We start from the raw sequence: 15,096 nt of genomic DNA, 5'->3' as shown, positions 1-15,096 counted from the left end.
ATATAGACGAAATGCATAAAGTGGGCAAGAGAAAGTTTTGGATAAAAACGGAAAGATCAGGAAAAGCCAAAAGAAAAAAAAAGAAATTAGAAGTAGACGAAGTCAAATGATGATGGAAACGCCAAATATTTTGGAAACGTATAGAGAATGTTTTGAAGACAAGCTTCCAACTCAAGCACAAGAAGTACAAATAGAAAATGACTAAGTAAATGAAGAATTAATGCAATCGTAAAATAACCAATTAGGAAATCGTTTTGGACAAAAACGGAAAGATCAGAAAAAACCAAAAGAAAAAAAAACAAAAGTAATTAGAAGTAGACGAAGTCAAATAGTGACGGAAACACCAAATATTTTGGAAACATGGAGAGAATGTTTTGAAAACAAGTTTTCAACTCAAGCAAAAGAAGTACAAATAGAAAATGACGAAGTAAATGAAGAATTAATGCAATCGTAAAATAACCCATTAGGAAATCGTTGTATGGGACAAATAGTAGCATAGAAAATCAAAGAAAATCGCAGAGACATACCATGAAATCAGTGCTAGACAAAATTGAAAGAAATACAAGGAAAAGCTCAGGAAAGATGAAAGCACTAACGAGATAAACGAAGATATGGAAGAAGCGAAGACGAAGATAGAATCACGTAAAATCCAAGAAGACAATCAAGAATAGAAGAAAAGGGGAAGTGTAATAAAGGAAGCAGTGTAAAAAGACAAACAGAAGGCTAGAAGAAATGTAGAAGAAATATAGACGAAATGCATAAAGTGGACATGAGAAAGTTTTGGACAAAAGCGGAAAGATCAGAAAAAGCCAAAAGAAAAAAAAAAGTAATTAGAAGTAGACGAAGTCAAATAGTGATGGAAACAGCAAATATTTTGGAAACATGGAGAGAATGTTTTGAAGACAAGTTTTTAGCTCAAGCAAAAAAAGTACAAATAGAAAATGACGGAGTAAATGAAGAATTAATGCAATCGTAAAATAACCAATTAGGAAATCGTTGTATGGGACAAATAGTAGCATAGAAAATCAAAGAAAGTCGCAGAGACATACCATGAAATCAGTGCTAGACAAAATTGTAAGAAATACAAGGAAAAGCTCACGAAAGATGAAAGCACTAACGAGATAAACGAAGATATGGAAGAAGCGAAGACGAAGATAGAATCACGTAGAATCCAAGAAGACAGAAGAATAGAAGAAAAGGGGAAGTGTAACAAAGAAAGCAGTGTAACAATATAAACAGAAGGCTAGAAGAAATGTTGAAGAAATATAGACGAAATGCATAAAGTGGACAAGAGAAAGTTTTGGACAAAAACGGAAAGATCAGAAAAAGCCAAAAGAAAAAAACACCAAAGTAATTAGAAATAGACAAAGTCAAATAGTGATGGAAACAGCAAATATTTTGGAAACATGGAGAGAATGTTTTGAAGACAAGTTTTCAATTCAAGCAAAAGAACTAAAAATAGAAAATGACGAAGTAAATGAAGAATTAGTGCAATCGTAAAATAACCAATTAGGAAATCTTTGTATGGGACAAATAGTAGCATAGAAAATCAAAGAAAATCGCAGAGACTTATCATGAAATCAGTGCTGGACAAAATTGAAAGAAATACGGGGAAAAGCTCAGGAAAGATGAAAGCACTAACGAGATAAACGAAGATATGGAAGAAGCGAAGACGAAGATAGAATTAAGTAGAATCCAAGAAGACACAGAAGAATAGAAGAAAAGGGGAAGTGTAATAAAGGAAGCAGTGTAAAAAGACAAACAGAAGTCTAGATGAAATGTAGAAGAAATATAGACGAAATGCATAAAGTGGACAGGAGAAAGTTTTGGACCAAAAACGGAAAAATCAGAAAAAGCCAAAAGAAAAAACACAAAAGTAATTATAAGTAGACGAAGTCAAATAGTGATGGAAACACCAAATATTTTGGAAACATGGAGAGAATGTTTTGAAGACAAGTTTTCGACTCAAGCACAAAAAGTACAAATAGAAAATGACGAAGTAAATGAAGAACTAATGCAATCGTAAAATAACCAATTAGGAAATCGTTGTATGGGACAAATAGTAGCATAGAAAATCAAAGAAAATCGCAGAGACATACCATGAAATCAGTGCTAGACAAAATTGAAAGAAATACAGGGAAAAGCTCAGGAAAGATGAAAGCACTAACGAGATAAACGAAGATGTGGAAGAAGCGAAGACGAAGATAGAATCACGTAAAATCCAAGAAGACAATCAAGAATAGAAGAAAAGGGGAAGTGTAATAAAGGAAGCAGTGTAAAAAGACAAACAGAAGGCTAGAAGAAATGTAGAAGAAATATAGACGAAATGCATAAAGTGGACATGAGAAAGTTTTGGACAAAAGCGGAAAGATCAGAAAAAGCCAAAAGAAAAAAAAAAGTAATTAGAAGTAGACGAAGTCAAATAGTGATGGAAACAGCAAATATTTTGGAAACATGGAGAGAATGTTTTGAAGACAAGTTTTTAGCTCAAGCAAAAAAAGTACAAATAGAAAATGACGGAGTAAATGAAGAATTAATGCAATCGTAAAATAACCAATTAGGAAATCGTTGTATGGGACAAATAGTAGCATAGAAAATCAAAGAAAGTCGCAGAGACATACCATGAAATCAGTGCTAGACAAAATTGTAAGAAATACAAGGAAAAGCTCACGAAAGATGAAAGCACTAACGAGATAAACGAAGATATGGAAGAAGCGAAGACGAAGATAGAATCACGTAGAATCCAAGAAGACAGAAGAATAGAAGAAAAGGGGAAGTGTAACAAAGAAAGCAGTGTAACAATATAAACAGAAGGCTAGAAGAAATGTTGAAGAAATATAGACGAAATGCATAAAGTGGACAAGAGAAAGTTTTGGACAAAAACGGAAAGATCAGAAAAAGCCAAAAGAAAAAAACACCAAAGTAATTAGAAATAGACAAAGTCAAATAGTGATGGAAACAGCAAATATTTTGGAAACATGGAGATAATGTTTTGAAGACAAGTTTTCAATTCAAGCAAAAGAAGTAAAAATAGAAAATGACGAAGTAAATGAAGAATTAGTGCAATCGTAAAATAACCAATTAGGAAATCTTTGTATGGGACAAATAGTAGCATAGAAAATCAAAGAAAATCGCAGAGACTTATCATGAAATCAGTGCTGGACAAAATTGAAAGAAATACGGGGAAAAGCTCAGGAAAGATGAAAGCACTAACGAGATAAACGAAGATATGGAAGAAGCGAAGACGAAGATAGAATTAAGTAGAATCCAAGAAGACACAGAAGAATAGAAGAAAAGGGGAAGTGTAATAAAGGAAGCAGTGTAAAAAGACAAACAGAAGTCTAGATGAAATGTAGAAGAAATATAGACGAAATGCATAAAGTGGACAGGAGAAAGTTTTGGACCAAAAACGGAAAAATCAGAAAAAGCCAAAAGAAAAAACACAAAAGTAATTATAAGTAGACGAAGTCAAATAGTGATGGAAACACCAAATATTTTGGAAACATGGAGAGAATGTTTTGAAGACAAGTTTTCGACTCAAGCACAAAAAGTACAAATAGAAAATGACGAAGTAAATGAAGAACTAATGCAATCGTAAAATAACCAATTAGGAAATCGTTGTATGGAACAAATAGTAGCATAGAAAATCAAAGAAAATCGCAGAGACATACCATGAAATCAGTGCTAGACAAAATTGAAAGAAATACAGGGAAAAGCTCAGGAAAGATGAAAGCACTAACGAGATAAACGAAGATGTGGAAGCAGCGAAGACGAAGATAGAATTACGTAGAATCCATAGAAGACACAGAAGAATAGAAGAAAAGGGGAAGTGTAATAAAGGAAGCAGTGTAAAAAGACAAACAGAGGGCTAGATGAAATGTAGAAGAAATATAGACGAAATGCATAAAGTGGACAGGAGAAAGTTTTGGACCAAAAACGGAAAAATCAGAAAAAGCCGAAAGAAAAAAAAAACAAAATTAATTATAAGTAGTCGAAGTCAAATAGTGATGGAAACACCAAATATTTTGGAAACATGGAGAGAATGTTTTGAAGACAAGTTTTCAACTCAAGCACAAGAAGTATAAATAGAAAATGACGAAGGAAATGAAGAATTAATGCAATCGTAAAATAACCAATTAGAAAATCGTTGTATGGGATAAATAGTAGCATATAAAATCAAAGAAAATCGCAGAGACATACCATGAAATCAGTACTAGACAAAATTGAAAGAAATACAGGGAAAAGCTCAGGAAAGATGAAAGCACTAACGAAATAAACGAGGATATGCAAGAAGCAAAGACGAAGATAGAATCACGTAGAATCCAAGAAGTCACAGAATAATAGAAGAAAAGGGTAAGTGTAATAAAGGAAGCAGTGTAAAAAGACAAACAGAAGGCTAGAAGAAATGTAGGTGAAATATAGACGAAATGCATAAAGTGGACAAGAGAAAGTTTTGGACAAAAACGGAAAAATCAGAAAAAGCCAAAAGAAAAAAAACAAAAGTAATTAGAAGTAGACGGAGTCAAATAGTGATGGAAACACCAAATATTTTGGAAACATAGAGAGAATATTTTGAAGACAAGTTTTCAACTCAAGCACAAGAAATACAAATAGAAACTGACGAAGTAAATAAAGAATTAATGCAATCCTAAAATAGTCAATTAGGAAATCGTTGTATGGGACAAATAGCAGCATAGAAAATCAAAGAAAATCGCAGAGACATACCATGAAATCAGTGCTAGACAAAGTTGAAAGAAATACAAGGAAAAGCTCAGGAAAGATGAAAGCACTAAGGATATAAACGTAGATATGGAAGAAGCGAAGACGAAGATAGAATCACGTAAAATCCAAGAAGACAATCAAGAATAGAAGAAAAGGGGAAGTGTAATAAAGGAAGCAGTGTAAAAAGATAAACAGAAGGCTAGAAGAAATGGAGAAGAAATATAGACGAAATGCATAAAGTGTACAAGAGAAAGTTTTGGACAAAAACGTAAAGATCAGAAAAAGCCAAAAGAAAAAAAAACAAAAGTGATTAGAATTAGACGAAGGCAAATAGTGACGGAAACACCAAATATTTTGGAAACATGGAGACAATGTTTTGAAGACAAGTTTTCAACTGAAGCACAAGAAGTACAAATGGAAAAAGACGAAGTAAATGAAGAATTAATGCAATCGTAAAATAACCAATTAGGAAATCGTTGTATGGGACAAATAGTAGCATAGAAAATCAAAGGAAATCGCAGAGACATACCATGAAATCAGTGCTAGACAAAATTGTAAGAAATACAGGGGAAAGCTCAGGAAAGATGAAAGCACCAACGAGATAAACGAAGATATGAAAGAAGCGAAGACGAAGATAGAATCACGTAGAATCCAAGAATGGAAGAAAAGGGGAAGTGTAATAAAGGAAGCAGTGTAAAAAGACAAACAGAAGGCTAGAAGAAATGTAGAAGAAACATAGACGAAATGCATAAAGTGGACAAGAGAAAGTTTTGGACAAAAACGGAAAAATCAGAAAAAGCCTAACTAAAAAAAACAAAAGTTATTAGAAGTCAACGAAGTCAAATAGTGAAAGAAATACCAAATATTTTGGGAACATGGAGAGAATATTTCGAAGACAAGTCTTCAATGCAAGCACAGAGAGCAAAAACAGAAACAGAAAGCGAGGAAGTAAATGAAAATTTAACGTAACCATAGAACAAAAAATCAACGAAAATTCACGAATTTAGACCAAGAAATCAGCACTTAGAGCTGATACAAAAATTGAAGGAAACACGGGGACAACCTTGGAAGAAACGAAAGCACTAGCGCCATAAGGGAGGACATGCAAGAAGTGAAGACGAAGATAATGTTAGATGTATATGTCCCTTTGTTTGTTTGCGGTCACGTAGTCGAGTATACGTCATTCCTTCTCTGTCTTTCGTGTGAAAAAAGCCCTTAAGCCAACATCGTCAGCGTCTCGTATAATTAGATCGTTCTCGCCTTAAGCATTTTTATAATGTTTCTCCAAGTCGTAAAATCATCCAGGGTAACGTATAAACAAAAAATTCCCCTTTACGGCTTGTGTAAACACCAGGTAAGCCCATAAATAATTGAACTTAACATCGCCATCAAAATCACACTATGAAGCCACCTAATATGGTTCTCTCGCTGAAAGGTCACTTAACCTCCAAAGTTAAGCGAACATTACTCAGTCGAGGAATGTTGGCGTAATTTGAAATAAGCAACACATTAAATCGGTGACACAAATGTACACATTTATTTGATTCTAACAATTTAACGTATTACCTTTTACGGTCGGTATGTTTAGCGGCAATTTAGCAAATTTAATTTAACAATTTTACGTTTAGGGATGTAATAGGCGTGAATGCGAGATTTTTCGCGAGGACCTCGAACCTAAGCGCAATTTGATGTCACGTACAGTTAACGCAGCTTTTGAAAAATCGATTCCGGAAGTAAGAGTACGTCGATATTAAAATTTAATTAATTCCCATCACGAATCGTAAGTTTGTTGGTTTTGCAAAAAGGCCGCTGGAAGTTTATTGAAAAGTTTAACCTTCACAGGTTGCGCCTGAAAAAGATGATTGTATCGGCAAAAAGTGGTCCATAATTATTGCTAACCGCTAATAGATCTGATGGAGATGTTAGCAATTTTTTATGAATGGTTCCAGTGGGTGCCGCGTTCTCGGTATTGACAAAAAAACAACACTACACAAACAGTGTTAGAAACTAACAAGCGACCATTTGCTTACTTACATAAATTACATGGCTGGTAATTAGATGTATATTCAACATTTTCTCAGATTCCGTTATAATAATGCTATTCCATATTTGAATTTTGCTGTTTCTTGGTATTCTAATGTGATGCGATTGGGTCAGCAATTATTATTTTTACGCTTATTAACGTCCTGGTTGGATTGTGGGATTTCATTCAAGCGGTACGCCCTGTGGCTGTCGTGGACGGAAAGTTTCGCTGTGGTCGTTCGAAGTATGTGCGTTACCATTTTACGATTCGTAGCATCGGGACATTGTATACTAAAGAAATTGGTCTAAGGTTATTTATTTTATTATATAATTATATCATTTAACCTGAATTTTATATTGTTTTACGAATATTAGTAAAAAAGAACATTTTATTAAAGAGAAATGTATTGGTCAGAAATAATTAAAATGTCAAGCCGCCCCTGGAAACGGATTAACAACTGTTTAAAAAATATGAATGCATTGATAAAATACAAGATTATGCCTGTATTTCTGAGTGAATTTTCCCATTATTTCAGTAGGGACACGTGTGTCAATTCCGATATGTGCAGTTCTAAGGGAACGCCATCCGCAAAAAATTCACAAATTGAAAAACTGAAACAGACAAATTTAAAAATCGGAACATCAACAATTTCAATAATCGAAAAATTCGAGATCCGAAAAGTCGAAAAATAGAAAGAACCAGCAATCGAAGTATCAAAAAATTGAAAAATTCAAATAAACGATAATTTTAAGAAACCAGAAATTGAAAATTTTCCAAAATTGAGAAATCGAAATATATAAAAATCGAAAAGTCGAAACATTTTAAAAGTCGAAAAATCGAAAGACCAAAAAATCTTTAAAAAAAAAAATCAAAAAACTGAAAAGTCAAAAATTTAGAAATTCGAAAATTGAAAAATAGAACTGACAAATTGAAAAATCTAAAATAAAAAAATTGAAAAATTAAACATCGAAAAATTGAAAAATTGAAAAATCTGAAATTTAGAAACTGAAAAATGGAAAAATCGAAAAATTCGACAACTGAAACATGGAGAAATCGAAAAGTGGAGAAGCCGAAAATTCGAAAATTTGTTAAATCGAAATCGACCAAAATGAAAAAATCGAAAAATTAAAAATTGAAAAATTGAAAATATTTAAATTAAAAAAAAATGCATAAATCGAAAAATTGGAAAATCGAAAAATCGAACAATCAAAAATAGGGACCTCCAAATCTCGATAAATTGAGACAATGAAAAATCTGAAATTTAGAAACTGAGAAATGGAAAAATCGAAACATCAAAAAACCGAGATATCGAGAAATCCAAAACCCAAATTCAAAAAAGTCGACAAATTTAAAAGTCGGGCAATGGAGGAATCAAAACCTGAAAAATCGAAAGAGCGGAAAATCACAAAACTGAAAATTGGAAAATTGGAAAAACGAAACCCTCCAAAATTCGAAAACTGAATCATGGAGAAATCGAAAATGGGGAAGCCGAAAATTCGAAAAATTGCGAAATCGAAATCGCCAAAACCGAAAAATCCAAAAATTGAAAATTGAAAAATTAAAAAACTTATAAAAAAAATGGTGAAATTGAAAAAATGAACATGTAAATCTCGATAACTCGTGAAACTGGAAAATTAAAAAATCGAAGAATCTAAAACCGAGAAGTTAAGAAGTCGAAAGATCGAGAAGTCGAAACATCAAAAATTTGAAATGTTCAAAAATCTAAAATTTAAAAACTGAACAATCGAAAAGAAATCGTGAAATTGAAGATGTAAAATTTACAAAAACGAAAAATTGAAAAATCGAGACATCGAAAACTTGAACAATTGAAAAGCCGAAAAATCGAAATATCGAAACGTCAAAAAATGAAAATTGAAAAATTGAAAAATCAAAAATTTAAAAATCGAAAAATTGAAAAATCATAAAAGCAAAATCCCCAGAAATCTAAAAGTCCAAAAATTGAAAAACTGAAGAATCGAAATATCGAGCAATTTCAAAACTGTAATATAGAAAAATTGAAAAATGGAAGAAAAATTGACAATTGAAAAATTGGCCCCAAAATTGAAACATCGAAAACATGAAAAATCGGGAAATTGAAAAGTCGAAAATCGAAAAAACGAAGAAATGAAAAACTGAAAAATAGAAACATTGAAAGTGAAGAAATTTAGAAATCGAGAAATTAAAAATTTTGAAACGTCAAAAATTGAAAAATTGTATACTTGTGGAAAAATTTAAAAATCGAAAATTTTGAAAAATCCAAATATCAGAAAATCGTGAGATAGAAAAATCGGAAAATTGACGATTTGAAAAATGGAAAAATCGAAACATTGAAAACTAGGAAAATTGAAAACCCGAAAAATCGAAAAACCGAGAAATCGAAATACCGAAATATCAAAAAATTGGAAAATCGAAAAAGTAAAATATCCAGAAATCTAAAAGTCGAAAAATTGAAAAGCTGAAGAATTGAAATATCAAAAAACTGAAAAATGGAAGAAAAATTGACAATGGAAAAATTGAGAAATCGAAATTTTGAAAAATCGGAAAATCGAAAATTCGATAAACGAAAGTGAAAAATCGGAAAATTGAAGCATTGAAAAAAAATAGGAACATTGAAAGTCGAGAAATCGAGAAATGGAAAACTCTGGAAATATGTTAATCGAGAAATTTAGAAATCGAAAAATTAAAAATTTAGAAAGGTCAGGAACTGAAAAATTGAATATAGAAAAATTTAAAAATCGAAAATTTTGAAAAATCGAAATATCAATAAATAAAAAAATTGAAAATTTGAAAAATATAGAACTTAGAAATCGAAAAATTGGAAAATCGAAAAGTAAACTATCGAAAAATGGAAAAACCGAAAAATTGAAGAATTGAAAAATCGAAACGTTGGAAAGTCGAGAAATGGAGAAATGGAAAAATTGTTTAATCAAAAAACTGAAAAACCGTAATATCGAAAAATTGAATGCCAAAAAAATTTAAAATTGAAAATTTTGAATATCGAAAGGTCAGAAATTGAAAAATTGAATATAGAAAAATTTAAAAATCGAAAATTTTGAAAAATTGAAATATCAATAAATAAAAAAATTGAAAATTTGAAAAATATAGAACTTAGAGATCGAAAAATTGGAAAATCGAGAAAGTAAACTATCGAAAAATGGAAAAACCGAAAAATTGAAGAATTGAAAAATCGAAACATTGGAAAGTCGAGAAATGGAGAAATGAAAAATTGTTTAATCGAAAAACTGAAAAACCGAAATATCGAAAAATTGAATGACAAAAAAATTTAAAATTCAAAATTTTGAATATCGAAAGGTCATAAATTGAAAAATTGAATATAGAAAAATTTAAAAATCGAAAATTTTGAAAAATTGAAATATCAATAAATAAAAAAATTGAAAATTTGAAAAATATAGAACTTAGAGATCGAAAAATTGGAAAATCGAGAAAGTAAACTATCGAAAAATGGAAAAACCGAAAAATTGAAGAATTGAAAAATCGAAACATTGGAAAGTCGAGAAATGGAGAAATGAAAAATTGTTTAATCGAAAAACTGAAAAACCGAAATATCGAAAAATTGAATGACAAAAAAATTTAAAATTCAAAATTTTGAATATCGAAAGGTCATAAATTGAAAAATTGAATATAGAAAAATTTAAAAATCGAAAATTTTGAAAAATCGATATAATCAATAAATCGAAAAATTGAAAATTTGAAAAATATAGAATTTAGAAATCGAAAAATTGGAAAATCGAAAAAGTAAACTATCGAAAAATGGAAAAACCGAAAAATTGAAGAATTGAAAAATCGAAACGTTGGAAAGTCGAGAAATGGAGAAATGGAAAAATTGTTTAATCGAAAAACTGAAAAACCGAAATATCGAAAAATTGAATGACATAAAAATTTAAAATTCAAAATTTTGAATATCGAATGTTTTGAAAATCGAGAAATCAAAACATTGAAAAGTGGAGAAGTGGAGAAATGGAAAAATCCAAAAATTGATTCATCGAGAAATTGAAAAATCGAAAAATTACAAATTTAGTAACGTCAAAATTTGAAAAATTGAAAATCGAAGGATTTAAAAATCAAAAAATTGAAAAATCGTAAAACTAAAGCATCGGAAAATTGAAAAATCGAAACATGAAAAAATTAAAAAATTCCAATACTGAATTATGGAAAAATTGAGTAATCAAAAAGGTGAAGAATAAAAAAACTGAAAAGTCCCAAAAGTCTCAAATTGGAAATTGTAAAATCGGAAAACTGGAAAATCGAAACATTGAAAAATCAAGGAATGAAGAAAGAAAAAAATTGAAAAACTGAAAAATCGAGAAGTTGAAACGAAGTATTGAGAAATGGGAACAGCAAAAACCTTAATAATCTAAAACTAAAAAATTTCATGAATTGAAAAATAGAAACATCCAAAAATCTAAAGTTTTAAAAATTGCAAAATTTAAGCATCGAAAATTTTGAGAAATCCAAAAATCGAAACAACAAAAATTCGAAAGATTGAAAAATTGAAAAATGTAAAATTAAAAAATCAAAAATTTAAAAATCGAAAAAGTAAAATACCGAGAAATCAAAAATTGAAAAGTCGAAAAATCAAAAAATTGGAGAATCAAAATGTGATAAATTGAAAGATAGAAAAACCATAAAATCGAGAAATGGCAAAACCTCAAAAATTGAAAAATTGAAAATAGAAAAATTTAAAAACCGAAAAACATGGGAAAATTAATAAATCGAAAATAAAATTCAACACGGATTCATAAACCACAAGTTAATGACTGTTTTTAACATTCAAATAACATTTATTGATCAAAATTTTAAGATAACATCATCAATTCCTGAGGAGAATCATGAACGCATAAATTTTGATTAACGATCTACCAAATTTTCGATAACCTTAAAACATTCGCAAGATTTCAAAGCAGTCGATTTTGCAGTTTTAAGCTTAAATTGTAAAATGTTGCAATACAATTTCAATTTTTTTGTTTCTAAAAATCTGATTGCCTGAGGTAAAAATTCAACACGGCTTCATAAACTACAAATGGAGGAGTATGTTATTTTATAAAAATCCATTGTTGGTGGTGATGAGCAGAAAAATTTTGGCTAGCGTTTTACCATCTACATGATATTCTTAACATACATAGAAAATTTGACAACAATCGGTCCAGTAGTTTCGAGGATTATGTATGTAATAAAATTTTTTCGTGCGCGTTGGAGAAAACATGAAAATAACAAACGTGTGACCGCTTTTCCCCGATTTCCCCTATTCTGCCGACGAAATCAGACAATCGATAGAAAATTGCACAATGTGATTGGTCGAACATTAATTTCCAGCTTTGCGGAAAATTAACAGTAAAACGTTATTAATTTGTTAATATGTTGCATATTATTTGGAAATTTATTTGTACGTTAAAAGTAAAATTGACACGATCAAAGCAGACAATAGCGAAAAATTACAAATAAATAAACAATATAGAAGAACATAAAAAAACACTCTCTTTTAATAAAGTGTGTGTTGGATTAGTGAAAAACAACCCCAATATTGTGTTGTTTTATTGTGTTAGCAGAAATATTTAATTAATTTACTGTTTGGTTCATTAGGGTATGTAAACCACATAATTGGCAAATGGAATTTATTTAATATAATTGTTGTTTGTTCTTGTTATATTTATTGTGTCTATTTAAAACACGCGTTGATTAAAATTGATTGTGAAGTATCGCCCGAAACCCCTGCTACTAAAAGTCGGTATCGCACTTCGATATTATTGTATAAAATTAAGTTGCATTACTCCCGCGAATAATATTTTCAACTCAGTAGTTATTAGGGAATATCTGCTTTATCAGCGTGCTAAAATTTACTCAACACTACCCATTTCAAGCCAAAGGGTTTCAAAAGCAAGCTTGAAAGCTTAATAAGCTTCTCCGTTTTTGCCTCGTGCCCGTTTTAAAACGCGAGCTCGAATTAGAGCGCAAATGGTTTACGTCTAGCTCTCGAAAAATGAAAATGAAAATCCTCGTTTTCCTTCCAGGTATAGAAACAAAGTTCGCCGGTTCCAGCTGCAACGACCTCGCCATCGTGGACAGCTCCGGCTCCACGATAATCAGCGGCCATTTCGACAAGAGCATACGCTTCTGGGACACCCGTTCGGAATCCAGTGCCAACAACATCCTCTTCAACGGCAAAGTGACGTCCCTGGATCTAACCCGAGGTGCGTTCCCCAAAATCGGGCAGGTGAGCCGATCCGGTGAGGAGCTCGTAATTGTAATTGTAAATTCCGGCTAATGCCGGAAAAGTCAAGCGTTGAGGCGCGTTCATTGTGCGCCAAGAAAACTCACTAATGTAAACTAATTATGCAAATTTCGTCACCTGATTAAATAAATCTAACTTCCTCACGAACGGCCGCCACGCCCAAAACGGAAATAAAAACAGAGGAGTTAACACGAGCACTGCATAAATTTTCATCCGGGAGTTCATTAAAGGCGAAGCTCGAAAAAAGATTCTGAGGAAAGCGCTGTTTCAGACGGGAAATACCTGATATGCTGCGTGAGGGACGACACGCTGAAGTTGCTGGACCTGAGGATGAACCACGTTGTCAACTCTTTCAGGTGAGTGCATTATAAGAGAACAAACGAAAAAGTATAGTGGAGAGTTATACACAGGCCACTGCTGCCGGTCGTTGACAAACTAAAAAACCTCAACACAATTTTGGCCCGTGATTTTCGTGAAATCTTTCGAGACCGACTTCATAAATCCTCCGTGGATATCTGATAGTCATTAAAATCCCCTCAGCATTGAAGTGATTTATGTTACAATGTAATTAATGCCCATTAATGCCTCCGCAATACTTGCTTTTAGTGTGAGTAGCGCTATGAAAATTTTCTCGTGGTCATTATGGATTGGAAATTGGAGGTATGTGCTACGTGTTGGACCATAATTATTGGGCATCGAACAGGCATAATGTGGTTATCAGGAGTGGTCTATGGTGTTATTTAGATTTTGTAATGTTTGATTGACGAGCAAACATGAGGAAATATCGGTGGAAGCTCATCTATTTGTTGCTGGAATTTCATGAGCATACCAATCGGGACTGCGCTCGGAGAATTGAATGCTGACGGTGATAAGTAATTTATTTCGAGTGGGTGGTTACGTAAAGCCTAAAAAATCAGAGTGTGCTAAATAATTTTTTGTAGCAATTACTCTGCGAATTCGCGACGTACGAAACCGTTCAAAATCGAAGCGAAAAATTTACACGATGTCTAAAATATATTAATGCAAAGAGCGCGAGAGTACGGCAAAGTGGAGGTAAATAAATGCAATAAGCGCTCAAATAAGCTGCTCACACGATATTTCCAAACGTTAAAAAGATTTATTCGTGGAAATCACAGCAGTTTGTCATCTTTAAACCTCTATTACTGGTTGCTTGCCAAATAAATACCGTGCATTTAATCTAAAAGCTAATTTCATCTATAAAATACATACAGGTGTTGGTTATCTCGTACTATGCGAACTACGGTTTATTTACGTTAATCTGTAATACAATGCGAGCACAGCGAGCACGTTTAGGTGCTATTCAAGACGACTTTTCGATATTCCCGTGAAGGTAAATTATTATGACAAGTTTTATTGATATTTAAAAATTATACATCTGGAATATTAATGCGCATACACTCATTAGAATACGACCTAAACGTGCTTGCTGCGCTCGCATTTTGTGCATGTGTATTTTTTGAATGAATTCAGATTCAGGGACAAGTCTAAAGAAACATTCATTACTTCAATGCAAAGTTGTCATAAGCATTTTAAATTTTTGATCAAAATGTATTTGCTCATACCCCCTAAAAAAATTGATGACGTCACCTCAAAATTTTCTGTCCTTGTTCAAAATGACTCAAAAAAATTAATCAGTCACTTTATTTTATTGAATAAGTCAAGAATTGTAAAATTGAATACTTTGAAATCTTGCAAACGTTTTAAAGCTATTGTAAGCATTGTAAATTGTTAATCAAAATATATCTGTTTATTCCCCCCCAAAAAATTGATGACGTCATCTCAAAATCTTGCCGACTAAATTCTACCCAAAATGTGCATAATATGATGAGTTTTTACTTGTGATTTATCGTTGCATTCATATTTTTTAGATTTGCTTAAACAGGTGGCTCAAAAAAACTAATTAATGACTCAATTTATTTTATTAATTAAATCAGGGACGGCTCACTCCATTTTCCCAGAAAATTTTGGGAATACAATACTGTTATTTGTCAATTACCATTTTAAACTAAATAAAATAAGTCAGTGAAACGGAGAAAGGTGGTAGGCGGGGCCAAATTTAGCTTTTTCTAGTTTTATGAGC

General features: G+C 31.7%; 1 protein-coding gene across 3 annotated transcripts in view; it reads left to right on the top strand.

The window, feature by feature from the left end:
• LOC135125191 (autophagy-related protein 16-1) overlaps positions 1-15,096 on the top strand; it is a 408,090-nt gene that overhangs the window by 372,393 nt on the left and 20,601 nt on the right. For all 3 annotated transcript variants that reach the window (XM_064050587.1, XM_064050586.1, XM_064050585.1), the window contains 2 exons: positions 12,775-12,954; positions 13,267-13,351. In XM_064050587.1, the coding sequence (XP_063906657.1) occupies positions 12,775-12,954; positions 13,267-13,351 (265 nt within the window). The remainder of the gene's footprint in view (positions 1-12,774; positions 12,955-13,266; positions 13,352-15,096) is intronic.

This window comes from Zophobas morio, unplaced genomic scaffold (genome assembly GCF_036711695.1).
Source record: "Zophobas morio isolate AGI-343-1 ecotype UQ-CSIRO unplaced genomic scaffold, CSIRO_AGI_Zmor_V1 ptg000008l, whole genome shotgun sequence".
NCBI lineage: Eukaryota > Metazoa > Arthropoda > Insecta > Coleoptera > Tenebrionidae > Zophobas > Zophobas morio.
This window is presented reverse-complemented; position numbering and strand designations above follow the sequence as displayed.